The 26,269-nt window shown below is 50.8% G+C and overlaps 9 protein-coding genes across 9 annotated transcripts; 4 read left to right on the top strand and 5 right to left on the bottom strand.

Moving 5' to 3' along the window:
- Positions 1-2,192: 2,192 nt before the first annotated feature.
- Positions 2,193-3,733, bottom strand: IAR55_002040 (60S ribosomal protein uL11; the record flags this gene model as incomplete). Its single annotated transcript, XM_066945157.1, has 5 exons — positions 2,193-2,357; positions 2,580-2,712; positions 2,910-2,998; positions 3,322-3,399; positions 3,701-3,733. 5 exons carry the CDS (start codon positions 3,731-3,733, stop codon positions 2,193-2,195), a joined length of 498 nt encoding a protein of 165 aa, XP_066803846.1.
- Positions 3,734-4,568: 835 nt separating this feature from the next.
- Positions 4,569-5,547, bottom strand: IAR55_002039 (60S ribosomal protein eL15; the record flags this gene model as incomplete). Its single annotated transcript, XM_066945156.1, has 4 exons — positions 4,569-4,593; positions 4,669-4,842; positions 4,914-4,976; positions 5,204-5,547. The coding sequence occupies 4 exons, from the start codon at positions 5,545-5,547 to the stop codon at positions 4,569-4,571; spliced, it is 606 nt and encodes a 201-aa protein (XP_066803845.1).
- A 682-nt stretch (positions 5,548-6,229) lies between these two features.
- IAR55_002038 (uncharacterized protein) lies at positions 6,230-8,585 on the top strand (the record flags this gene model as incomplete). The annotated part of the gene is made up of 9 exons (XM_066945155.1): positions 6,230-6,781; positions 6,896-7,153; positions 7,211-7,425; positions 7,514-7,642; positions 7,734-7,919; positions 8,021-8,104; positions 8,184-8,401; positions 8,457-8,488; positions 8,553-8,585. The coding sequence occupies 9 exons, from the start codon at positions 6,230-6,232 to the stop codon at positions 8,583-8,585; spliced, it is 1,707 nt and encodes a 568-aa protein (XP_066803844.1).
- Positions 8,586-10,931: 2,346 nt separating this feature from the next.
- On the top strand, positions 10,932-12,217 carry IAR55_002037 (TATA-box-binding protein; the record flags this gene model as incomplete). The annotated part of the gene is made up of 5 exons (XM_066945154.1): positions 10,932-11,098; positions 11,364-11,451; positions 11,620-11,892; positions 11,977-12,118; positions 12,198-12,217. The coding sequence occupies 5 exons, from the start codon at positions 10,932-10,934 to the stop codon at positions 12,215-12,217; spliced, it is 690 nt and encodes a 229-aa protein (XP_066803843.1).
- A 740-nt stretch (positions 12,218-12,957) lies between these two features.
- Positions 12,958-15,412, top strand: IAR55_002036 (uncharacterized protein; the record flags this gene model as incomplete). The annotated part of the gene is made up of 12 exons (XM_066945153.1): positions 12,958-13,281; positions 13,449-13,508; positions 13,584-13,605; positions 13,659-13,753; positions 13,822-13,843; positions 13,930-14,061; positions 14,111-14,168; positions 14,274-14,577; positions 14,643-14,692; positions 14,754-14,786; positions 14,859-15,230; positions 15,325-15,412. 12 exons carry the CDS (start codon positions 12,958-12,960, stop codon positions 15,410-15,412), a joined length of 1,560 nt encoding a protein of 519 aa, XP_066803842.1.
- Positions 15,413-15,621: 209 nt separating this feature from the next.
- On the bottom strand, positions 15,622-18,418 carry IAR55_002035 (uncharacterized protein; the record flags this gene model as incomplete). The annotated part of the gene is made up of 11 exons (XM_066945152.1): positions 15,622-15,696; positions 15,784-15,857; positions 15,950-16,043; positions 16,171-16,303; positions 16,434-16,879; positions 16,986-17,081; positions 17,132-17,247; positions 17,337-17,406; positions 17,487-17,726; positions 17,896-18,087; positions 18,230-18,418. 11 exons carry the CDS (start codon positions 18,416-18,418, stop codon positions 15,622-15,624), a joined length of 1,725 nt encoding a protein of 574 aa, XP_066803841.1.
- A 441-nt stretch (positions 18,419-18,859) lies between these two features.
- Positions 18,860-20,557, top strand: IAR55_002034 (uncharacterized protein; the record flags this gene model as incomplete). Its single annotated transcript, XM_066945151.1, has 6 exons — positions 18,860-19,049; positions 19,124-19,174; positions 19,298-19,694; positions 19,887-20,127; positions 20,293-20,357; positions 20,494-20,557. 6 exons carry the CDS (start codon positions 18,860-18,862, stop codon positions 20,555-20,557), a joined length of 1,008 nt encoding a protein of 335 aa, XP_066803840.1.
- Positions 20,558-20,860: 303 nt separating this feature from the next.
- On the bottom strand, positions 20,861-23,769 carry IAR55_002033 (uncharacterized protein; the record flags this gene model as incomplete). The annotated part of the gene is made up of 8 exons (XM_066945150.1): positions 20,861-21,132; positions 21,199-21,563; positions 21,672-21,800; positions 21,854-21,944; positions 22,021-22,563; positions 22,622-22,834; positions 23,022-23,133; positions 23,203-23,769. The coding sequence occupies 8 exons, from the start codon at positions 23,767-23,769 to the stop codon at positions 20,861-20,863; spliced, it is 2,292 nt and encodes a 763-aa protein (XP_066803839.1).
- Positions 23,770-25,088: 1,319 nt separating this feature from the next.
- On the bottom strand, positions 25,089-26,146 carry IAR55_002032 (uncharacterized protein; the record flags this gene model as incomplete). Its single annotated transcript, XM_066945149.1, has 8 exons — positions 25,089-25,141; positions 25,228-25,379; positions 25,444-25,477; positions 25,542-25,693; positions 25,751-25,763; positions 25,830-25,843; positions 25,904-25,994; positions 26,065-26,146. 8 exons carry the CDS (start codon positions 26,144-26,146, stop codon positions 25,089-25,091), a joined length of 591 nt encoding a protein of 196 aa, XP_066803838.1.
- Positions 26,147-26,269: the final 123 nt, after the last annotated feature.

Genomic DNA, 26,269 nt, shown 5'->3' with positions numbered 1-26,269 from the left:
CGAGCGAAGTATATCCGTGCGATGATATCTCACTCCAGTGGTGTAGTTGATGCTGTTGTGACGCAGAATGATGCTATGGTTGATTGATGAGCTGAATGAGGTGCAAGTAACAGCTACAGTATCTCATGGCACTCACTCAAGTTGGACGCGCGGATTGCCCGTACAAACGCATTGAATGGATGGATGATTGGATGGATGGTCGGGAATGATTCCGAACATGTACCGTCTAAGTCCGAAAACCTGGAGAGGGGTTATTCACCATTCCTTGATCCTATACTGTATGGAATCAAGCTCTTGTCATCCAGTTCTACAATCACTCATACTTGAACGATATACTGCTGAATGCCGAGATGTTGGTAGCAGACATGCTTGCGATGCGCACATGGCATTGTTGTCCCAGATCAGGAGACACCAGTTCACAGCTTCCCAGCTGTATTCCTCCGCCACACAATCTGCCACTCATCAATCTCGCTTTGATGGCGTTATATAAGTTACGGCGATGTAACAGACATGTATCACTTGACGAGTAGTCAAATAATCGAAATAACACTGACCGGGCTGCCAACGCCACGTCGCGAGGATACTTTCACCGTAAAGTCCACCCTCAGAACAGACATTGTCCGATGGAAGACGAGGTGACTTAATCCAGTTGTTGTGAGCTCGAAGACCAAACGACAGGAAACATCATTGGTGCCGATATCGCTTTGTGTCATATTGTGTTCTTAGTGTTGAGCACTAGGTCCTGGCCCTGACGTCCGCCCACTATTCGCAGAGTAAGCGGCTGAACTCCATAGCAAAACTGGTGTTTGTCAATCGCTTCTTTCAATCAGTTGATCTGGAGATCGAGACCCTGGGAGTGGGGCTGACCATGACCTGCGAGCGGCCAACAATGTTCCATCACCTGCCATCAGCTCACCCAGTCGACAGGTTGAATCATCCACTCAGACTCAGTACGTTCAAAAACAGACAACACCATCTTGCAGAATTACGGAGACTGCTTGTTGGAACCCAATATAGACAGAGACATTCTGTTCGAGTCAGAGTTCGTTCGCTCGACTTACAATGACAAGTTCTTCATACGCCCAGCTATCCCAACAAGCGATCGTCTCATCGGGTCAGTAACCTACAGTGACCTGTCCGCAGACCATACAACGTGACGAGGGTTGCTTGCACAAGATTTGTTCTGCATACCAGCCCTCCTTAACCCATCATCCAATAGCGCTGATAGCCAGTTAGATAGGAGATATAGCACGAGCGTGATCAGGAAGAGATGAACTTGAGATGGGGGTAGGGGCATCAGACTAGATCAAAGGTCACCGCCACAGGAGCGGGCATCTGAATAAGACGAGCGAGTTGTTGATGAGTGATGATTTGACGTCGATCTCTTCCTTGATCCCTGACAATCCTTTGGTCGCGATCTTTTGGTCTGATTGGCCCATAGATACAGTATACTGAGCACTCCAAAGATTCAAGGTTTGTCCGCTATCCAAAGGACTCTTTGAGCGAGGAATCTATGACCTTTTGCACTAGACCGAGCCACAACGTCTCCTTGTACTCGACGTGTGAAGTGACTTCGATACAACTAATCCTACTTGTCCACACTTCCCTCAATAATTCTTATCAGCCCATACCGCAAAGTACCTATGCTCATAAGCATCCACAGCCAAGAATCGAGATACATCGCTGACCGTGCATATCGATCCTTACGATGACATCCCGTCATCCTGCCCGGTAGACGACACCTGGAGTTCTATCCATCGGTAACTTACAGTACATACTGACATCGAGCAGCACGAGTGGCCCTCGGCATCGATACCAGACTCATTTTCAACGCAACGCATAAGCATTGTGAAGCCTATTGCGAAGGTAGCTCAGTGTGTTTGAAGTGGCTTTGGAGTGGACAGTTCGAATATCTGCAGATGTGGGAAGAATATGACTTTGCAACGAGTTGATTTTCACTTCCATGCTGCTGCCACGGTCGTTCGCAGCATGCTACAGTCTGAATGTGTCCCTAAAGTTACAATCGTGCACCCTAACGACCGACACGCACGCTGAATTAGCAACTCTGCTGCTCATTCTGTGCAACAATTCCATTAGTCTGTGATGAAGCTGATGCATCTCCCCCACATCCATCTACTTCGCTCCGCTTCCCCCACCCAAAAACCCCATAATATACACTACTATCCCGTCGTCTACTCGTCAGGGACGATGAGCTCTCCTTCCTGAATAGCAACGATGATGTCGTGGGGGTTCTTGCCGTCAACGGTACATCCGACAGAATGGGCGGTACCGAGGATTTCTCGGACACCACCGGAAAGGTTCTTAGCGAATGACTTGTGGGCCATCTTTCGTGCGATCTGTAGTGAGGAAAGGATCGTCAGCGAGACTGTACAACGAGCGAGGTGCAGAATGGGACGGGCGCGAGTCTGGACGATAATTGTACAAATAGGGAGGTTTGTGAGTGTGAGATTGGGTAGTCTCCGGACGCAAGCGGGTGTACACGCAACGAGGACAGGCCTTCTTCTCCACGGTCCCACATGGATGAATGACAATGGAACTATTCCAGAAACACCACTCACGTCGTAGATTTGGTCGAGAGGGACGTTACCAGAGTGCTTGATGTTCTTCTCCTTCTTCCTGTCCCTTGGGGGCTCCTTGAGAGCCTTGATGACAAGGGAAGAGGCGGAGGGAACGACGGAGACGGCGGCTTGTCTGATCGAAGGGAAGATCATCAGCATATGTCGTGTATCATTCTTCTCGATTTGGCTGGCTGGTTGCTTGTCTGCCTCTCCAGTGACACAGCCTCTTCCAGCCAGCAATGTCGTAGCACTGCGTGCCCCTGCCAATGGGAGTAACGAGAGCTGGTGGACAGACAACCAAGCCAGAGGAGAATTGATTATCGCACTAACCTGTTTTGGATGGTCAATTGGACAGTCACTCGGAGACCCTTCCAGTCACCAGTAGCCTTTGCAATATCTTCTCCGACCTTCTTGGGGGACTGTGAAACAAAGTGAAGAGGTAAGCGATCGTCGACGATGTGAATTCAATGATCTCTTCCTCCACAGTGGGAAGTCCCGAATGCTTCATCGCCTTCCCCTCACTGTCGAACAATGGCCGCCTGCCGCCCATCTGCTTGCCTTCTGCGAAAACCTTCCAGTCCGCACGACCCCCGACCCAGACATTCACTTGTCCCTCCAAGACTCCTTCCACAACATGCGACATCCTATCCTTCTGCATCCTCTTCATTCAACAGCTTCGTCCGCACCCCCACGCCAGGTTCCTTCCAATTTCTCACACCGACAAACTAGAAAGTCGACTTACCAAACCAAGAGGACCGATCTTGGGAGCCAAAGCGGAAGAAGCACCGACCTCACCACCGGTTGCTCGGAGGTAGATGATCTGTGTGGGTGAGGGCGATCGTAGATTGTAGTTTGATTATTCGAGGAGCAGGGGACAGGACACAAATGTGATATGAGACGTAGGTCGAGTAGATTGTGACCGACAGCGAGAGGTTGGTGAAAGGGCATGGTAGATCAGCATCCTGTCCTTCACTCGGAGATCATGGCTTGTATATTCTCCACTGTTACTGCCTCCCTCCATTCCCTTCTCCATAATCGGTCCGTCGACCAATCGTTCCTTGACACCCTGCATGACCTCCTTACACCTCCTCTGGCAAAGCTGTAAAAGTCGTGAAACCCACCTTAACCTCACTGGGGTCGAACTTGGGGGGCATCTCGTCGGTTTTTTGAGGGGTAAAGGTAGAGGTGAAACGAGAGGCAGATTTGAAGGTTGAAGCAGGATTTCAGCTGTGACAAGTCTTGATATCGTCAAAAGGTCGGACAGTGAGTGAGCAGTGGACCAACTGGGTGAGCGAGCGGCGCCAGAGAGTGTGAGAGTCTGCGTACGAGCTGGTCTGGTGCCGAGCGAGTCGTGTATGGTGCAGAACAGGTGTCAAGTTGCCGCGGCATACGGGGAAAGTTGACGAGTGTGGCAGTCTGTGGAATCTTGTATTACTGGACGAGATGGTCGGTGTTTGTCTTATCACCGATAGCATCGGAGCCTATAACCCCTTTTTCCCTGAATCTGCGCGGTCGTGCTCTCCCCATACCAAGAATGCCTGGACGCATGATTTACACATACATCAGTCATAGGTCATACCCTTCGTCATGACGACGACGGCCTCCTCCATGCTGACAATCGCCATTGAGCGACTGAGCAAAAGCCAATGCAACGATGATCAAAATCTTCTGCCACTATGAGGCGGGGTGCACTCGCAGAATGGCTGGATCATCTTACACACTGAACCCGTTCACTGCTCATGCACACCCTTCACTTCCCAGGTGTTTGGTTCCAGAGAGCAGTAAGGGTGACACATCGTGCAAATAACTCCCCAAACACATAAATCCTCTGTACAGGACGGAAATGCATCCCATCTCATGCGAAACGTAAAACAACCCCCATCCTCTTCCTCTCAGACCAAGAACTCCACCCTTCCAATCCAAACCGTAAACCCTCGCAACCCCATCGTAACAGCCATGAGCACCATCCGACAGGTCTTGACGAGTTGTTTATCGGTATCGTCGGAGAGAGAGACTATAGGGAACAGACAGACATACAACGATCAGCATTTTGCTCAACGACCTGACATAGAAGGCAGGTTGAACTCACGTGTTGTGCTTCCTCCAGGTAGATCGTCCGGGCTGGTGGTTGTGCCTGGAGCCCTTGCCGAGACCTCGGTTCTTCTTGCCCTCGGCGGTGAGACCTCGAGCCTCTCGGTGCTTGTGGACGGGGTTGGCGATCCAGTTGATTCGGGCATCACGTCGAATAGCCTTGTGAGAGGGGCTACATGCGGAGACGTTACAAGTCAGTCATACTCTTCTTATAAGGGAAAGAGCATGATAAAGTATACGCACTCGACGAGAATGACCTCGTAGTACTTGTAGACACCGTCCTGGTTGACCCAGTAAGAGTTGAGACTGAAGTAGAAGACAATCAGCACCATTACGACACTCCGTCACTGCAACCGCGGTTCCCCAAGACCCTTCTTCCCGCACGCGCACGAGTAGCGCCCATCTTGTTCGTGCGGTCGTTTGAAGCCTCCAAGAATCCTTCTCTCCGTCCAATATGTCCTTGCTTCCTTGCTTCTTTCCGTGCCTTGTTTCCATTCCTCTCAACAACCCCGAAGATTTACACCCAAACTCACACTCTCAAGTTTCCGCACCTCTTGCCGACTCGCTCCTCGGCGGTAGCCCTCAAGCCCCTCTGGAACTTGAGGTGGTTGATACCCTGCCTGACGGGTTTACCGTAGGTGGCACCCTTGGGGGCGGGCCTCTTCCTGTTTCCCCTCCTGACTCTGACTCGGTAGATCAAATAACCCTGCTTGGCCTTGTATCCCAATCGTCGAGCCTTGTCGGGTCGAGAGGGTCTGGAAGCTCGGTGGATGACGGCGAGTTGTCGGTACTCCCAGCATCGGACTCGGGAGACGAACTGGAGGACATCCGATTGCTTCTTGGTGTAGAGCTCGGTGAGATACTTGTAGGCACCCATCTGTGATGATTGAAAGTTCCTGCTGTCAGTTACTGAATAAGGAGAAAGGGCAAGGTGGAATGTAGATGTATGTTGGATAGATGATGCCGAGCAGATGCAAAGCTCACTTTGAAGAAAGAGCCCTTTTGGTGGTGGTTATGACTTGAAGGTTGAGGAGGAGGTATCAGTCAAAACTTGGGTGATACTTGAATAACTTCCAACGCTGCTGCCAACCACAGTCCGTTGCCCTAGGTGCAACTACCACCGTAGAGCGACCGTACGATGCGTGCGCAGGAGACCTAGCAGCGAGATGGTCCTTGCAAGTGGGAAGAAAAGCACCGTGATAAATGAATCACCGAAACGCCGCAAAGGGAATCAGCTATGGCGGCGGAAGCAAAAGCATCGGACTTAAGTCTTTATAAGCGATAATCTCGCTTCACGGTCTATATCGTTCCCTCCGCGTTCTCGGCAGATCTCTTTCCCGGTGATGACCGGTAAGCCACGGCCGAGTGTTCGAGTATCGAGCATGGTGCCCCATCAGATGATTGTGATTGCGTGATTGCTTCGAACACAGCGAGCGGCACTGTCATCCGCATTCCTCAAAACACTGTCAAGCGCTAGCATCTAAAATTGCGGGGAGACGTTGACTCAGACCTTGTACATCCACTGGTCAACCGCACCGAGTCCGTCTCTTCAGCTCACCATGTCATTCTCTGGTCGACCGCTGTCCGTTGTACGCCGATCGATCGGATCTCGACCCACACTCGCCGTCAGGAGTGTCTCTCGAGCTGTGCGATTGAATTCCACCGCTACTCCACGTCCGCCACCACCTACAGTCGCTTCCACCGCGTTCTACGCCCTTTCCTTAGCACTCTTCACCGGAGCAGGATATCTGATCGGCACCTATTCTTCCCTTCCTCCACCTGCTTCTCTCGTCGAATCGTCAACGGCCATCGCACATCAGAAAGCACATCAACCGAAATACGGTTCACATTCGGATTACACGTCTGCCATCTCTGATCTGAGGACAAGCTGGGAGGCGAAGGGCAAGGGGGATAAGATCAGTACGGATGACGCGGATCTGGAATCGCATGGGATAAGCGATTGGAGTTATCATGATGCGAAGAAACCGACGGTCGTGGTTTGGGTGGAGAGTACGGAAGAGGTTCAGGAGGTCGTCAGGATCGCAAAGAAGTGGAAGGTTCCCATCACACCCTTCTCGGGAGGTACATCTCTCGAGGGTCACTTTAGCAGTGTAAGTGCTCCTACTGCCCCCGTTCATGATTGCCACCCTCTCTACATACAAACGCTCTCTTTTAGTTTTTCAGGAGCCAAGAAACAGAGCTGATCGTTGATCTCGCCCCTACAGCCTTTCGGCGGTATCTCACTCGACATCTCGGCCATGGATAAGATCCTTCGAATCTCGGAAGCGGATGGCGACGTGACAGTCCAGCCAGGGGTCAAATGGGAAGATCTGAACGCGCATCTCGCTTCGAAGGGAGTACCGTTATTCTTCCCGTTAGATCCTGGTCCCGGAGCTACCATTGGTGGGATGGTCGGAACCGGTTGTTCTGGGACCAACGCGGTCAGATATGGGACAGCCAAGGCTGAATGGTTCTTGAACTTGGTGAGTCTGTATTACGCGTGAAATTAGTGGATTCGACTGTATCTGATGTCTTCCAAGACGGTCGTCTTGCCCTCTGGCGAAGTCATCAAGACTCGATCTCGAGCACGGAAATCATCAGCGGGTTGGGACGCTACAAAACTGTTCATTGGCGCTGAGGGGACTTTGGGTATCGTCACCGAGGCGACATTGCGACTCGCACCGTTGCTGCCGACAAAGGTCGCTGTGGTCTCGTTCGATGGCGTTGAAGAAGCTGTGAGAGCTGCTACCGAAGTGTAAGTCAAGGATCCCCTCTCCATTCCACTGTTGCTTGATCGCACACGCGGGAACGTCAGACAATCACTGATGATCACATGTACCTAGGGTCAACGCGGGATTCCCGGTACAATGCGTCGAGTACCTCGATGGAAGAACTATGCATGCTATCAACCAAGGTGGACTGGCTGGTAGACAGTACAAACCTGTCGACTCCCTATTCTTCAAGTTCCAGGGGTAAGTGTTACATACACTACCCAGGCCTTCCATACACCTGCCTGATTAGTCCACAATCCTGCTTATCTCTTGTAGCTGACCTTGTTCTCAGTTCCGATGAAGCTATGACGGAAGTCGCCAAGAACGTTCAAAAGGTTATCAAGAAGCATGGAGGCAAAAATTTCGAGTTCTCCAAGTCGGACAAGGAGGCTCAAGATTTGTGGCAAGGGAGGAAGGCGGCGCTCTGGAGTGTATTGGGTCTGAGAGACGGCGCACGGGTGTGGACCACCGATGTCTGGTGAGTTTTCTCCAAGGCCTCTATGCTACCGATTGTCCGTGGCTCTCGCTGTTTCCTTTCTCTTCGTCACCGGAATCAGTAGCTGATTCACCTCCTGATAGTGTACCCATTTCAAAGCTTCCTACTCTCGTGAGAGAAACCACTGAAGACTTTGAGAAGCGAGGCATCACAGCATGCCATTTCGGGTAAGCTGGGCTATCTGGAATGTCCTGTGTTCACCCGGACTGGGACTCTAAACGATTGGCTAATCTGTCAATTTTGCAGACATGTGGGAGACGGCAACGTCCACTCTCTCGCTCTGTTCAGCAATGATGAAGAACTTGCTGTCGTCGAACACGCTGTTCACGACATGGTAGAGCGAGCTATCCGATTGGAAGGTACTTGTACGGGAGAACACGGAGTGGGTGTGGGCAAGATCGATTATTTGCCTACGGAGTTGGGTGAAGGTACTGTAAACTTGATGGAGACTGTCAAGAGAACGTGTGAGTGACCTCGTCTCGTCGGTTTGAAGCAATGCGCTGATTAGTGTGTACTTAGTGGATCCTTCAAATCTGATGAATCCCGGAAAGGCCAGTCGTTCCCTCTTTGGTTTGATTGGGTATTTCCGATAACTGACAAGTCGTGGGTATGCAGATCTACCCTCATATCAAGCCGCAACGCCAATAAAGCGGAGGAAGGTCATGCGTTAGTTCTGTTAGAAAGGACTCTAACCCCGGAGTCAACATCGACGCCGAGCATGCAACTTTCTGCGAAATTACGTAAACAGTACAACTGAAACTTCCGTAGCGCTGACTCGAGCAGCACTGTTTCAACCTGTCCTCTTTGTTCGTACGTGTCGACATCGCGACCAACATGCTTTGAGGGCCCAAATGAGTATTATGTCTAATCACGGTCTGCCTCATGGTCTTACTCCGTAATCGCATGCTATCGAACCGTAGCCAAAATAACCCGGTTATGGTTATACCGTCAGCGGGACATTGACAACGAAAGAGACACCCTTTACAGACAAGTGAATGTGCGCAGACCGTTCCTCCAGAACCACTTCACACCATCTCCTTTCCCCCTCCTCTTCTTCCTTTCTGTCTCTCCCTCTCTCTCCTCACTTTCTGCTTTCCTAGCCTCTCCAAAATACCGCACACTCCATCTGTCTTATCATTCGACATCTTTCGAAACTGATATCACTTAAGGCACTTAAGGCAGGTTCTCAAGTTCCTGTCTTGGATTCTGTTATCCGCTGACCATGATCTGCGACAGGTGAGCAACGACGAATACACCTACAGCACCCTATACCTGACCTTCACGGCCCGGAAATATCTTCCCACTTCGATATTCCACCATATCCTCACCACTCTAACTTACGAGAAGACCAAGCTCTGGGTACGCTGGCAAACGTTCAACGATGCTCGAAAGCTTTGATACCATCGCGACACCGATCCTTTATCAAGACTTACACCTGACTCCAGCGGTCGTGAAAGTAATTTTATGGTAATTGGTTGCGAGAGACGATAGCTGTACGAGATTCTCTTCTCCTTTCCCAACCTATAACTTATATCAGTAGAATCAATATCAACCAAGGTCTGGTAGTGTATTCGGGGATTTCCATGAACGTTCCTCCGTCCGTTATCCTGATTCGGACGAACGATCGCTCACAATATTACGAGTCAATCTCGTCTGCTGACACGGATCTTCATAGCAAGGGACGTCAGGAGTGCAAGAGCCTTTTTGCGATCATCCATAACTTAAGTTACGAATGGGAAGACTATTCTCGTTTGCTCTCGATTGTCAACAAATGTAGTGGTCAATCTCTTTTCCCGAATGTCGAAGGTATCTCTATCGATTGTGGCGTGTATCCCCACTCCAACCACGGTTTACCAGGACCAGTCACAGATCTGCTGGCCGAACACACCGCTCCCAAGCAACTTTGCCTGTCAAGGCTTCCTGATCACGGAGACATCGATCATGAGTTGGTGATGATGCCGATAAGTTGAGACGGTCATTAATCACTCCTGCGGGCCTTATAACAGTCTTTCAGATACTGCGAAATACCGTGTCAGACTATCCTACCGGCCGATCATCAAGAGTATGGGCCCCAAAGAGTGGGAAAGACCTCGGAGAGCAATGTGCCTGCCCCGCGCGGTCTGCTCTCGATCTTTGATAGATGGCGTCCCCCTCACTTGGGAGGTACAAAAGGGTCTGAGACACGCCTAGAGCGGAAACGGCTGGAGACTATGGTCTGTGATGAGAGTTCGGAACTAATTCGCGGAGTCGAAGATATCGATCGAGTCAGGCAGAATGTGCGCTTCTTCTTGTTCCCACAGGAGATTCCAAGAGCACCTCCATGTCAAGTATGTGGCGGTATGTATTCACTGTCTCCTTCTATGCCGATGTAGTCAACGCTGATCTGGAATTGTAGAGAAAGTGTGAAGAAGACGACTTGAGGGATGTAGTAATGATGCGCAGTATTGAGGAAGATTGATATGGGAAAGCCTTATGCCAGTCTGACCCGTCTTGAAAGATCGGCTCGCCATCAGAGATACCTATTTGTCTTCATCGCATGTATCGGCGTTCGTCAGCGCAATCAGGCGCAACGCTTTCAGACGCACAATCATTACTAAGATACTAACTTAACGCAAGTTGATGTTGCGATTGAGAGTGATGGGATGAATGGAAGTGCCACAAAGGGAATTTACCGGAACTCTGAAAAGGTATATAAACAGGGGGGAAGTTGGGCAACAAGCCGTCTTCTTCCCCGTCCTCGCTCTGAAAACATTACCATACTCATACATGCACCTTTCTTCTCATCTTCATCATTCATCGTACTCTCATCATCCGTCTGCCACTATCGTCCACTGCGGCTCTCTGGCGCCATCAACTCGCATCCGACCGAGCGACATCAACTCTCACGACTGAGCGACGACCACACGCGTATACACGACCACTAAAACCTCCTATCCTTCTCTTTCCCACACTCGCCACCCAGTCTCTCCCTCACCCGACACTCATTGTTAGAAGATGTCAGGCCTCGCTCTCCCTTCTAAAGCCGGTCCATCCAACGCCCAACCACCCCGAGAGGAAGATACGCTAGCAGGAGAAGGGGAGGTGTTGAAGCGACCTGCGCAGAAGGTGGTGGCGAGTGTTCCGGAGATAACGGCGGTGCAGGGTCTGGTCCCGACTTTACAGTGGGTGTCAATCATCCCTTTTGCGGTTGTTGAGGGGATCGTGTGTGTTTGTGTGTGTAGCAAGTATTGCGGGATGTATCGTTGGTTGGAAGCCGATGACTGAAAGGGGGAAGAAGACGAGTTTCGCCAGCGAAACTGGAGGGTGTGGCTACTTGCCTGCTTGATGTTGAGACGTTGTATGGTGTCGTGCCCGCTGGATGGCAAAGAACAGATCGTCTGGAACAATTGCTGAGCGCAATCATTCCCATTATCTCTGCTCTCGCAGAAATATTGTCGCGACTGTCAACTTGGAATGCCGACTGGATTTGAAGACTATCGCGCTTCATGCTCGAAATGCCGAATATAACCCGAAGGTGAGTTTGCGGCCTTCCCCTCCTTTTATAAATTCTACAGCTATTTCATGGTCCACTGTGCTGCGTCTCGTCTCCCTGTACTTGCGACAGAGAGGGAGGTGTCAGATAACCAATTCTACCAGCGGATCTCGTTTGTCTACAGTTGCTAATGTTATGGGTATCCTTCAGCGTTTCGCTGCCGTCGTCATGCGTATTCGAGATCCCAAAACCACAGCGCTCATCTTCGCTTCGGGCAAGATGGTCGTCACCGGTGCCAAATCCGAGGACGATTCACGACTTGCCTCTCGTAAATACGCTCGAATCATCCAGAAACTCGGTTTCGATGCCAAATTCGCAGAGTTCAAAATCCAAAACATCGTGGGCAGTTGTGATGTCAAATTCCCGATTAGATTGGAAGGATTGGCGTTCAGTCACGGCGCTTTCAGCAGTTATGAGCCAGAGGTGAGTGTCGTTCTTCACACCCGGGGATAACTCAAAGGTCAAAGGTCCTCGTCTGTTTGACATCTGCTGAATTAGAATGCGCAGTTGTTCCCTGGTCTCATCTATCGTATGATGAAGCCGAAAGTCGTCCTCCTCATCTTCGTCTCTGGCAAAATCGTTCTCACAGGAGCAAAAGTTCGAGAGGAGATTTATATGGCGTTCAACCAGATCTACTCGGTATTGGTCGGTAAGTCATAACCTCTAGGTCTGACCACGGCGACCACGCCATTCAACACCCTGATCCATGAGCTGATCCTCGCCTCTAGAATTCCGAAAAGAAGCCTAGTTTCGATACTACCTTTCTCCTCCACGTTTCGGTCACCTTCCATTGTTGTCATTACTATGCGATCCATCAGTTTTTGCGATCCTCTACTGTGTCAGTGCGAATATAAATCCGCCAAAATAGCCATCTATATATGGGGTTCCCTCTTCGAGACCCCGACTATCGCTGTCATCGGCCTCGACTTTTTCCCCCTCCACTCTCTATGAACTCTCTCTGAGTTGCATGGTAGCATCCGTCTCATGTATCACCAGGAATAGGGAGGCAGATGTCTGTCGAGAAGTCAGCTCATGGCCTTAAAACACAAACAAAACATGTCAGAAATAATCAGGAACAGAAGAAAAAAACGTTTTGTCATTATGATTCCATCATAGTCTGTGGATATCTATCATTCGTAGCGGTGTCTCATGCCATGTAACCTTGTTGTCGAGAGCAATGCTGTTTGCGTAGACCAAGCGATGTGATGCACTCCAATGCTCTATGCCATTAGACTGTGTGGATCATCGCGTGTGTGTCTGTGAGATAGCCAATTCTATTTTGGATCAAACTGAAGTGGAGGTCGATCATCATCACTCCCTGAACGAGAGTGCGAGTGAATGAGTGAGTTACAGTGAGTGAATCATACGGTACAAGGGTTCATCACCTCTTTCCCCCAACATCTTCATCGATTTGACATTCTTCTCTCTTGTCCTTGTTCATCGTCTCATCAGCGTTGTGAGCGAGACAGTGAGTACGAAAGAGAGACAATGCGATCGGTCCATCTCATCATTGTCATACACGGCTTATATGGCTCCACACTCAACCTCAGCGTGGTGGAAGAGGAGCTCATGCGAGCGGGAGGAGAGGTCGAACAAGGTGCTGAAGCAGGTAATCGGAAACGTGGCGCACCATCGAGTACTTTGTCACATGTCCATGGGAGAGATAGACGACGATATCAAGGAGGGGAAGAAGAAGGCGGAAGAGAGGAAGGAGAAGGCGGGGGGGAGACGGTAGTTTATCTGGCTCAGAGTATCAAGGGGTCAAGAACGTGGGATGGGATAGATGTTTGTGCTCATAGAATCGCTGAAGAGGTGGGTGGACTGGGAATGGCCGTTATCCTTTATTCGCTTTCGGTGAATTGCTTGAAAAAGAGCGAATGGCAGAAGGCGCGAAGCAACAAGCTGAGGTGCAACGTTGCTGCATTGAGAGACGGAGTGGTCAGACTCGACTGATCATCGTGCTTACCTAGACCTCCTAGGTGGACAAAGAGATAGAACGATTGCAAGACGTCGGAAAGGACGTGACTGGTTTCAGTGTGGTGAGTCTTGACCTCTGCTTCCTTATAAACATCCCACCACAACGATGTGCTGACGACGCCTGAATTCTGGTGAAGATGGGTTACTCCATGGGCGGCCGTGAGTACTAACCCCTTATCTATGAGATCGATGTCCGACCCGTTGTTCCTCAGTGTACGCAAGGTACCTGATAGGTCTACTCCATGCGAGACAGCCGTCATTCTTCTCGAGACATCGACCTGTGTCCTTCTCCACCGCCGCTACGCCGGTGAGTCGACAACCACCGTCAAAACGGCGTGTCTGCCAAAAGCTGATCTTGTTGTGATCCGTTCGTAGCATCTTGGGGTACTCAGATACGGTATGCTCTCCTACCCACCGAGTTTGCAAAGGAACGGGATCTCTCTTCGATCGAGCGCTCTTGTTGATTGTACCTCAACGATTTAGCTACTCGGTCAAACGCCATCATCACCAGGCTTGGTCGGGTGCTATTTAGTCGGACGGGAAGACAGATCTTCTGTCAAGATAAAGAACCCGAATGGGGAGGAAGAAGTCTATTGGAGTTCATGGCCGAGCCAGGCAAGCGCGCTCCTACGGGAGTGTCCATATAGCTGATCACACGTTTCAGATCATGTTTTCGTCAAAGCCTTGAAGCTGTTCCCGAAGATCATGTTGGTGGTCAACGGGTAAGCGTGCTTCTCTTGCCGTACTCTCAATGTCTCATCGCTTTTGCAAAAATGAGCCCGATGTCAGTGAGCAGAGACTAACAAGAGATCTTCACTTGCGCTCAGTTGCCACGACTTGACAGTCCCTTATCCGACTGCCGCCATATCTTCCACAGACCCCTTCGCCGATCCTTCCAACCTCATCCTCGAAAGCGATGACAATCACATCGTCAAATCGTACCTCCCTGTACCCATCCCAGATCCTGAATCTCTGCCTGTGGACCACTCGGCCGATATCGATGCAGATGGCGAAGAAGTGACAGTTACTGTTTCCACGACAATGTACCAGCCTACCAGATCGGTCATCGGTCGCACGAGGCCGCCTGTACCGCCATTGTTCGTATTACCCCTGAGATACCCTTTCAATTATGTCAGTTGCTTCCAACGAGACTAACGAAGGGCAAGGGACTGATGACTATTTGTGTCACGGAATAGACATTGTGGCTACTGTTCCCGATTCTGATACCGATATTCCTCTTATACGTGTCAGTATGAGCAATCTGCGTACAGTAATGCCCATTTGACTGAATTCCCCTGTGGTTGTAGCGCGACAATGTTTGCAGTACACGACTATCACTCGTGAGTCTATTACTACCTTTTTCTTTTCCTCTTCCTATCGAATCAGTGCTGAGTCGAATCCTCGGTTTTCAGTCGAAGAAGGACTCGATCACACCTCGATGCAGTTGAACGTCAACCGCTTCTTACTTCTTCGGTAAACCTTGTTGACGAGACTTCGAACGGAGTCATTCCCAATGCGAGGGAACGGACTTTTGAGCTGGACTCTGGTCGCGACAAGACTTACGACCAGCTGGAAGACCCGATGTCCCCACAAATTGCCGAAGAAGACCAATATGGCACCTCCACTCCATTGATGATAGAGTCCGCATCTGCTGCTGGCCAACCTCTCCTGACACCGATACAGAGAGTCATGATCACGAATCTGAATGAGGCAATCCCTCACCTGGAGAGATTGATCAGTTGGTTCCCCTGGGAATTTAATAGTCATGGATTGATCATTTGTCGGTGAGCATCCCATCTAAATTCTCATTCAGTGTAAAAGTCGTAGTCACAAACGCAGCAAATGCGGAGCTGATCGGCAACGTTGATGTGTATTCAGGGACGTGAGCAGATTCCCCAGTCGCGAGGACGGAAGAGGAATAGTGAGGGCTTGGGCAAATTACGTAGTAAGTGCTGGGAAGAGTTGAGCAAAGATGAGAGGAAAGGCGGACAACGACCACCGCACATACGAGTCACTTACATCAGGGATTGGATCGAACGGACGGTTGTAAGTGATTGTGTCAATAGATTATCGTAGCACTGTCTTCTAGCTGAATGACAATCTATCTCTGTACCATTCCACACTGGCGAGGAGTATGACAGACCGGAATGGGACACAGTGCATGCCATGAGTGTATCATCGTAACGGCCGCTCACTAGGTCCCCAAACCGGTTCATCAAAGACCAGCCGATTCAAAGCACGTGTGTTGAGCTATGCGGAGAGAGGGAGGAGGAAGATGCCATTAGTCGAGATGATACTCTCTCGAGACATGACTGGATTACCACACTTGCCACTTACCAGATGGGGACCCAGTTGGTCTAGCTTGGTCACACCCAATAATCTCAAAGTCGTCTGGATCTCATCCCGCATGACTACCGCATCGGGATCAGCTGAGACCTCGTTGACCCTTCACCATCCGTGTTCTGTATCAAGATTGTTGGTACGAAGGAAGTTCGGGACTTACTCTCTATAGCGTGGACTACGCCTTCTTCTCCATAGGTGAGGGAATACAAAAACGGTCTCCCCATTCCTACACCCTTCGCGCCGAGACATAGAGCCTATGATCGGATTCGGACGAGAACAGAACGCGTCAGCTAATTGACGGATTGCCCGACTTTTCTGCCTCGAGAACAACGACAGATAGGATATAAGGATGACTGCAGCCAGGGCTCGGGTTACACATACCTTGATAACATCTGTTCCTCTTCTGCACCCCCCATCGATGTATACCTCACATTTGGTGAGGATTTCAGGACACATCTTGTTGATCTCCAGCAGGGTGTATATAGCAGGTGGAGATCCGTCAAGTGCGCGACCACTGTGACCACAGTTTGAGTCAGCTCTGATCGACGCTCATCGGACACTCCTTACTGCACATCAGTCTCGTCCAATGCAGGGGACTGAGCATGGACGCAATGTGTGCTGTCTCTATTGAAGCACGCACTCACCCATGATTCGAAAGATAAATCGCATCCACGCCCATTTCCACCGCTTTCAAGGCGTCCTCAACCGTCTGAACGCCCTTCAATCCTATCGGCAAATCCGTATGTCTTCTCAACCACTCCACATCCCCCCAACTCAGTTTCGGATCAATGAAACCTCCCACGCTCCTACCTATCCCACCGCCTTTGGTATCCGAGCTGATTTTCCCTCCGGAGATGCCTGAGGCCACTTCAACTTCGGCACGAGATCGTTCGTCCGCTTCTCTTTTTCCGGGTGCGGCAGCGTCGACGGTCACGAAGATGGCTTTGAGTCCGAGGGAGTTGATTTTGGATATGAGTGCTTCGGATTTGGGTCGATTGCGATCGACGTATAGTTGCATGAAGAAGGGTTGGGAAGGGGAAGTGCGCGAATTGATGATATCAGGTAAAGGGGCAGAAGCGTTTGTGGATATCTACCGGAGCGGCGCATGGAGTATAAGCCTTTGGCTAGACGAAATGTACAGGCATGGGCTTTCGATGAAGTCTCGACTGTAGATGCTAATTGCACAAGCAGCTCACCATCTGTATGATACCACATTGTCCGGCACCCTTCGCCAACAGACACTCCCCTTCAGGATGAGCCAACTTGGCCATACCAGCCGGCGAGATGAAGATCTAGCCTCAGGGTCAGTAGCTCGCTCCAACGAGAGTCGAATCATGCTCACCGGTAGGGAATTCTCCTGACCCAACATTGTTGTCCGAGTGTCCACCTCGTCGACGTCTACGAGAATACGAGGCCGGAAGAGAATCGAATTGAAGGCGCTTCGATTCAAGTCAAGGGCTGGGACGGGAATGCTTTCAGTACTGGTACTGCATGAGTGGATGGGTCGAGATATGTCATAGGTCATGATTACCTGACTTGTCACTTACTATATTGATCGGTGGCACCTGAAGACATATACGCCCAAGCTTTGCTCGTGAGATTTATCTTTGCGGCTGCCTTGCAATGACGAGAATGGGACCTCTAGCTTCAGCTCCAGATCGCGCCGTTACCTGCCGAAACCCTTTCCAAAGACTCACATCAAAATCCGGCAATCCTATAATCTCCCCCAGCTCAATCTTCCTTTCCTCCTTCTCCCCACTTGTAGCCTTACTGACGACCTGGGGCAGGGTCGCCGGATCTACGAGACCTCTGAGGGCGTCTGGATCTAGGCCATTCTCGATAGTTCCGGGAGGATGGATGGGCATGAATATTTGGGTAGCATCGCGACCTGCGACCCGGTGGATAGGTGCTGAACCGCCAGGATGGGACGAGGCGAACTGCAGGAAAGAGGAGGTCAGATCAAACTAGATCGTCAGAGGGGTGGCATGGTTCAGTCAAGCCAGTCGTTATAAATGGTATGCGGCCAAGTCCAGAGAGGGTATGGCATGATATAGGTTGAAGCAGAGGAGAAACAGAGTATTGTTGAAGTACAGTCTACCTACCCACCTCGGTCAAATCATACACTTTCCCATCAATGACCACCCAGCAATCTTCTGGCTTATCATGCTTATTGACTTCGCTATACGGTATCAAAGCTCTGCCCACCGCTTGATCGGGAGAAGGAGAAGGGGCGTCCAGCGCTTCTTCAAGGAGTAGTGGCAAGGTGAGGTGGTATGCGATGGCGAGGGACGCTGCGGCCTGGATTCATCAAGGACACTATATCAGCACATGTTGCTCTTGCAACCGACCTTCTCTGGGAACACCACCAGACTTGTAGCAAGAGGCTGGTCGATTCCGAGAAACGCCCATCCAAGCCGAAGACGAATTTGATCTCACTTACCGCACCGCTCAACTGGAGCAATCTACCTCGATGGCTCCTCCCATTGCTCGCAGCTCTACTGGAGGACTGTCGTCTGGCCGCTGGCGAGACCCTCCCCGCCTGGCCTGACATGCAGTAACTGGAGCTCGTGCTCAGTCTCAGTTTTGATGGGCATCGTATAGCTCGCAATGTCGGTCTGAGAGTGTTCATCGTGAATAAGGATGTGAACGAAAGTTACTTTTATCGTATCGTGATGGTCGAATGGTGAGAACAGGAAGAGTTCAAGTAACAGCGGCTGTGGTTTTCGGTCAGGTCACTCGCTCCCCACTTCAGATCAAAGAACTCTGTCCGTCTGTCGTTCGGCTCAAACGACTAGAGGAGGACTTGGGGCCAAAACAACAAAAATCAAACATTCTCGGACCGGACCGGATCTGCCCGGCCCACGTGGAAAAGATGCATAGCCGGTAGATGCCGGATGGAAAGTGATTGACAAAGTAAGGAAGGCCATGTCGGTCTCAACGAAACGACAGACGCAAGAACCTATCCTCGGAACCATCCTCAGGACTGATCGTCAGACTCGCTCTCCTCTTCACTTCACTTTACTTGACGTCCCTCTGCTCGGCCTAACAATCACACAAACAAATCCTCGACATGTCCCGCGAATCAGTCCTTCTCTTCGGCCTCGGCGGTATCGGCGGTATATACGCCTGTATCCTCCATCTGTCCGACCAAGTTGACGTGCACGTCGTGGCGAGGAGTAACTACGATATCGTCAAAGAAAAAGGGTTCAAACTGAAGAGCTCGATTTTTGGAGATCACGAGGGTTTGAAATTTGCCGGGGGTGAGTTTCTTATTCTCTTGAGAGGATATCATCGCAAGGGCAAGTGCTGAGATGTCGTGATGGGTCCCATGTAGTGTGGAAATCCACTGAAGAAGCAGCTGCGTCTGGTACCAAATTCCTTCATGGTGAGTCCATCTCGATCCAATGACTAGTATCTTCCTCTTTCTCCCTCCCGGCGGTTCGAAGCGCATCACTGCACGAATCTTGGATCTCAAGCGAGCTCTCACTGACGCTCCACTGCAAACCAGTCCTCTGCGCCAACAAAGCCCTGCTCGACGCCAGCCCCTCCCTATCGGACCACCTACGGCCCATCATCACCCCTTCCTTGACCTCGATCGTTCTCCTCCAAAACGGTGTCGGGGCCGAAGAACCCCTCCACGCCTCCTTCCCTTCCACAACCATCATCTCCGCCGTGGTGTGGACCGGCGGCAAAGCCTTGCCTGGTGGCGAGGGTGTCGAACAGTTCAATAGGGAAGGGCTGACTATCGGGGTGGATTACCTGTCTGACGATGAAACTGACAGGGAAGAAGAGGATAGAAAGTTGGAGAAATTGGTGGGATGGTTGGAGAAGGGGAAAGGGAATTGTACGGTCACAAAAGACATACAGAGTGAGAGATGGATCAAGGTCATTTGGAACTGTTGCTGGTGAGTTGGCAAGCGGGCGACCATCAATGGAAATGGCCATTATGTTGCGGACTTGAGCTGCCTGCGATTGTGGTCGAGAAGGAGGAACCCAAAAAGCTCCTCGTCTTTCAACATCGAGGACTTTCTCTTCGGCTCAAGCTCGATCTCCCGCTCGACCCACTCTCGCTAACGCTCCTCGCATCACGTTCGCAGGAACTCCCTGACGACAGCAACACGGCTCAAGACCGGCCCATTCTTCGCCTCTTCGTCCCAAGCTCTTCCTCTATGCTACGCGATCATGGAAGAAGTATGTGCCGTAGCGCGTGCAAAAGGATTGACGATCCCCGAGGGCACCGTGAAGAGATTGATCAAACAGTGTACGGATGTGGAGTATCCTGGTTTACCGTCTTCGATGATGGCGGATAATCTTGCCAAGAGACCGATGGAAGTTGAGGTGAGTTGAGGTCAGGCGCCGATCAAGCGGTACGTAACAGACAGCGTAGGGATCTTGGGGGTTAGATTTGGTTAGGAGGTGGAACAGTCGGTGATGGAAGAGAAGAAGTAGCGGATACTATGCCTTATTTCAACAGACTATGCTGACCCATCATACTCACCACAGGTCATCCTCGGTACACCTGTCCGAGAAGGACAACGTCTCGGAGTACCTGTCCCCACACTCACCGCGTAAGTCGATTTCCTGTCCCGAGGACCTCTGAATATCATTTCCCCTTCCTCGATTCACAGTCTCCTCCGCCCATCATGTTTCATCATCAGAAGGTCGTCAGGAGTGATAAATGTACTGATTATATGGCCTTGTCAGGATATACACCATTGTCAAAGCTCTGGATTATGGTAATTCTCATCCTGAAGCTGCGAGCGCATAGTGCTGTCGGTACGATATGACACTGTCGGCGAATGCACCACGATAGATGCTGCTAGAGCGGACGGAGACAAGCGACTTTGCTTTACGATAGAAGACAAAACGGTACATGATTATACGGACGGAACATGCAAATGCTATGTGATTTTTGTGGTTGAGAATGATCGTTCTTGAATGTATATATATTTACTCTATCCGCTCCTTCCTTCAATCATCCAATTGCTGCGCTATTCCAACACGACTCAACGAGTGAGCCTTCCTCTCAAAATGCGACCCCGACAAGAACTCATATCTGATCTGTCATCAATCACTGTTGACCCAATTTCGACGGGGTCCATCTTGACGCCGCGACAGCTGCTGGCGATAGTGGCGGTTGTCCATTCTGCAGAGCCAACAATCTTGGTGAGGTTGGCGCAGGGACCGAACCGGGAGTAGACACGGGTGAAGGTGACGAGAGGGAGAACGTGGGTGGTTGAGGAGTGGTGTGCGAGGTGTAATTGGTGGCAGAGCCAGGGAAGGGGTTGGGTGAAGCAGCATTGTCAACCACATTCTTCTCGTTGTGCTCCGCGGGGTGTTCCTCTAATTTAGGCAAGTAGACGACGTAAACTTCTGGTCTTTCCGAGCTGAGAAGAAAATGGAACTCACTTGAGAAATGGTGCATGGCAGAATGACTCAATTCCTCCTCCTCTCCCTCTTCCTCTTGATCTTGATGTTCCTCCGCTCTCATCCTTCTCCTCTCCTCATACATCATCCTCAACTCCTTGACCCGTTGCTCCCTGTCCTTTTCCGCATCGTACGCGAGATGCCTCTTGAGTACAACCTTCTCCCACCAACTAAGATGTCTGGGGTGAACGGCAATACCGTGATATTCGGACGCTCGACCATTTCGGACGAAGGCCCAGTATCGGTCCTGTTCTCGGAGATCGAGACCGGTTGTGTCGGGAATGAAGAGGAGGGTGACGAGCATACCGGCGAAACCGAAGGGGAAGACGATCCAGAATCGAGTTCGGCTGTACAGAGAGGAACACAGATTAGCAACAGCTTAGATGCCACATGTGGCACAAAATGGCTGAACAAGCTCGCGCTGCCATTCGAGAGAACGGCGAAGAGGCACTCACGTGTCAACGTAGTTGTAGATGACGGCAGGAAGCAATGCTCCGAGTTTACCCGAGGCGGCGGAAAGACCGTGTGCGGTAGCTCGGACGGAGACGGGGAAGACCTCAGCAGCGAGGAGGAAAGTCGTACAGCTGAGGGGGTACATCAGTCACTGCATCACGGGAGAACGGCAGAGCAAGCTCACTTGGGTCCGAATTGCTGGAAGAAACTGGACAGATAGTAGATGGTTTGGAAACCCTTGATGTGTGCAGGAGTGGACAGTTCCTTATACCAAACTGCGGACAACGACAGAACGTCAGCGATGTGACAAGCCTATACTGACTAACTGAACCATGCGAGACTCATACTCACTAGCACAGATGAGGAACAAAGCACCGTCACCGAAGAACCCCACGATCTGCATCCTCTTTCTTCCGTAAAACTTGTGATCGATCAAAAGAGCGGCGAGGTAGTATCCTACAAGACTGACACCGATGTTGACCAAGTTCCAATTCCATCCTGTGACAACGTTGTTGACCGACGAGGGGTTGATGATGGCGATGAAAGTGGATGCGAAGAGCTTGTTACCGTAGAAGAGGAAATCGTTGAAGAGCCATCCGAGAGTAGTTCCGACCAATCGACCGGCAAAATGGGTACCGACCAGCTTCAAGGAGTGCAGATCATATCCAGACTGATTGACACGCATGTTCTTCTTTGATCGTTTGAGAGCGGCAGACGTGTACTTCTTCTTGTAGAAACGGAAGTAGGCGAGCCAAAGAGTCATGGCGGCCATAATACCGAAAGAGACTCGGAAAGTCCACTGAGCACTGACGACGGAGTAGGGAGGATTGGCGGAGTGGTGGAAGATCAACAAAAGGATAATGAGGATACCTTGGTTGAAAAGTTGACCCCAACCTGTACCGACGCATCGTGTCAGCTACATATATGTGGGAGAGATCAAGCTGAAAATCACCTTGCATCAAGAAGGCGAGAACGACGTTCCTTCCTCGGTGCAACTTGTCGTCCTTCTGAGATCCAGCAACCGATTTTGACTCCATTGCAGTTGTCGATGTCATGGGGTATTCACCGCCGACTCCGATACCGTAGAAGAACTGAGAGAAACCGTAACAGATGACCCATCCCTGAAGCGATGTTCCCCATGATGCTGTGAGCATGACAAGACCGACTTTGAGGGAGGAAGATCGTCAGCCATTGAATTTCAGAGGGTCCAGGCGAACGAGAGCAGGGCACCGGCAGCACATCAACCGGTCTACACGATAAGTGGGGAAATTGGGGAAGGAGGGAGAAAGCCGAGACGAGGTTGAGATTCACAATACAAAGTCTTGAACCTCGAAGCAAGGGAGCACACTCACGAGTCATGACAAGAGCATCCTGAACCAAACCAAATCGTCTACCAATCCAATCACCCTCAACTCCAACGAGGATCTGACCGAAGATGATACCGATGATTTGGAGGTAGTCCACCTGAAGTTTTAAAAAGCATCAGCAGGCAGCCTTCCTGTATGTATACGATAGCAGGCAGATCCGACTCACCGCTGCGATCCAGTTCGAGTCACAGACTTGGTGCGTCTTCCAGCACATCGGCCAAACGGCCCTGTACAAGGACGACAGGTTACCGATCGAGAACAAGGCGTAACCTTCTGTGAAGAGACCGAAACCACCCATGACGTATCTCTTGGTGTAAGCCGAAAGAGGAGAGAGAGGATCCGCTTTGAACATCTGCCAGACGTGTCTGACCTCTCTCATGGATTCGGTATTCTGTTGGTGGTTCACCCAGCTTCTTCGAGCCGATCCTTTCAGATCTGCCCAATATACTCCATCCTTGTAAGAGTCTTCCGGAGCGAGGTCGTGGTAGAGTGGATGGGACGAATCGAATTTGCCATGGAGAAGTTTGGAATCTCTTCGGTCTCGAGATGGTCCCTTCTCTCCCCCGCGACCGTTCGCGTCGAGGGAGAGTTGAGGTGGAGCGAGAGTGTCCTCGTCAGAACCGTTACTGGGTGTGTTGTTGAGGGTCATGGCGGTTGGGGAAGGGGCGTTCGACTCGGGAGCGATCATGGGGGTGAAGTCGCCCTCCCCTCTGAGGATGAATGAGAGAGCCATGGTGAGATTTGGTGGAGACGGGATTTATCGAGAAGTGTTCTGGTTGGAACTGTGAGGGGGACGGGAGTTATACCAGATCACGGTGGTTCAAGTACCGGGTGGACGAACTACCTGCACAGCGGCGCAGCGTGTGGAGCGCTGCTCTGTCCTATATGTATGGCTGGCTGCTGTTGCTGTTCTATGCGATGCTGTGGAGCAGGACACGGTCGCACGGTCGGTCGTCGACGTCTACGTCTTCTTGGTCAACGAAAAAGATTCAAACGTGCTTGATCCAGAATCTGATCCTTCTCGACTTTCTTTTGGTCGTGATACCGCCCGTGCTATTTCTGATCTCTTGGAAAAGAGATGACGACAGCTCAACGTTTCTGTGGCTTGGAGAGCGGTGACGAGTGGTCGTGTGAGCAGCGTTTGAGTTTTGAATGACGAGAAAGAAGATGCATCTCCCATCTCTTCAAGTCTTGGCTCCTTTCTTTGGTTCAGCTGGTTGTTGTTGGAGCGCCACTCGTGAAAAATCTAACAGGACCAACGAGAAATCGACCAGAGGCATGCACGTTCGTGGCAGATCTCTCCCAGGCACGGAGTCCGCAAACGGGGATATTCTGAACACAGTTCCACGTGTCGTAGAGGTCCGTGCGGTGTTTTCCATCAAGTCGTGACGTCACCCGATGCGACCTGGGCAGCACCCATATAGTTCCCCATTTGCTACACATCCACCATCATGTGAATTGGGACCTATTCAGCTGTCCGAAGACGACTGGGAAGGCTTCAAAGCGGCTATTGAGATCTGCAAGATGTATGACAGTAGACGTGTCGGGCTGCGACTCTTCGAGAATGTCAAACCGATCACTCGCTTGGGAAAAGAGTTATAGTTCCGACCTGTTTTGTCTAGCTGCCGATCTCGAAGACGTTGCTTCCGCCGCTCGCATGATCCGCGCTCGACCACTAGCCCGCGAATACGACGGAGGGTTTGGGATTTACAGATACGGACGACATGAAGGACTGGAATGTGATGAGGCGGCTCCCAGGACATGAGTGTGGGTTTACATGAGCTCACAAGAGGTCTCAAGGCTGATTTAGAGGGCAGTGGGCGACAAGTTTTACAAGCTGCTCGGAGAGGTGAGTACCCGACCAGACTTCATGAAGATCAGTGAGCAAGCTTAGAAGATGAAAACAGTGATGACCCGAGAACGACGTAAATTGGTTCAAGCAGAAAATCCAGGACAGATTGATCGAAGCGAGAGTAGTCGATGTGACCAGACTCGGCAAGCAGAGGTACTCATGCACATACAAATTGTCTCATAACACAACATCTACCATTCTTAATCAGAGTCCGAAGCCACATCGTCCGGGTCGATAATGTCATCCTCATCCTCTGCAAGCCAGAACATATCATCAGCAAAACACGTCCTTGGATGAAGCGACCCCACCCTGAACATAGAAGACGCATTATCTACTCACCGTCAACCACGTCACCACTAGCTGCGACCATAGCCTCCGCCTCCGCTCTCCTCAGAGCTGATCTGACTTGCTCGTCGTCCGACCCAGGGTCTGCGGAGGGGTCAGAAGGGGGTAGCAGGTCGATTGGTCTTTGATTGTATCTGTTTTTGATCCTAGGAACACCATCTGAATTAGCTGTGCTACCTCTCCCATCGAGGACGGAAGAGTCCAGCTTACGACGTATCTGCTCCTGCTTCCAATAATGATTCAACTGTAGCATATCAAGATCATGCGTCAGCCTCGACCCAAGCGCAGCGAATCGATATCGCACATACCCAAATACAATCTCAACCCTTCATGCTCTTCCCACCCATTTCTGACAGCGATATGCAGTGGTGTATCTCCCTGGAGTCGATTACGCAAGTCGACATCGCATGTTTCGTGACACAGGATCGTTTCTAGGACATTTGTCGAGGCATGAATGATGCTGCGAGGGTGGTGCATGAAGTGTCTGACTGCATTAGGAAGTGAAGGCCAAGCTCACGCGTAATGTAATGCTAGGAGACCAGATGAATACATGTCAACTCAATCGTCAATTCGAGGGAGAGGATAGGGAAACCCACCAGTATTACCCAACCTATTGACCGTTGAGCGTATGTGAGCTAAGACGCTCTCGGAATGCAATTGGCCAGCTCACCCGTCAGTAACATTGATATCCTTCAGTTCCGCCAACGCTTCCTCTATCATCCCTTCATTATCTGATTTTGCAGCTGCCAGCAATCTTTCGGCTAGAGACGCTCATCGTGTTCAGCCTCTTCTCCTTTCGTTCTGATGACGTAGCAAACGATCCACACTCACTCGGTGACGCGCCTTGGTCCTCTTCTTCCTCCTCATGGGGTGGTGGTGGTGGAGGCGCTCCTCTTGGTGGTGCCGAGCTCATGTCCAAGGCGTTGCAAGTGGTCTCAAGGTGATCAGGAGAGGTGCAAGGAGGTTGTAGAATATGTATGATGTATCACAGGTAGGCTCTCCGTCGCGTATGGTGTAGGAGCATACAGTGTCAAGG

Source organism: Kwoniella newhampshirensis, chromosome 4, assembly GCF_039105145.1.
Source record: "Kwoniella newhampshirensis strain CBS 13917 chromosome 4, whole genome shotgun sequence".
Classification (NCBI taxonomy): Eukaryota; Fungi; Basidiomycota; class Tremellomycetes; order Tremellales; family Cryptococcaceae; genus Kwoniella; species Kwoniella newhampshirensis.
This window is presented reverse-complemented; position numbering and strand designations above follow the sequence as displayed.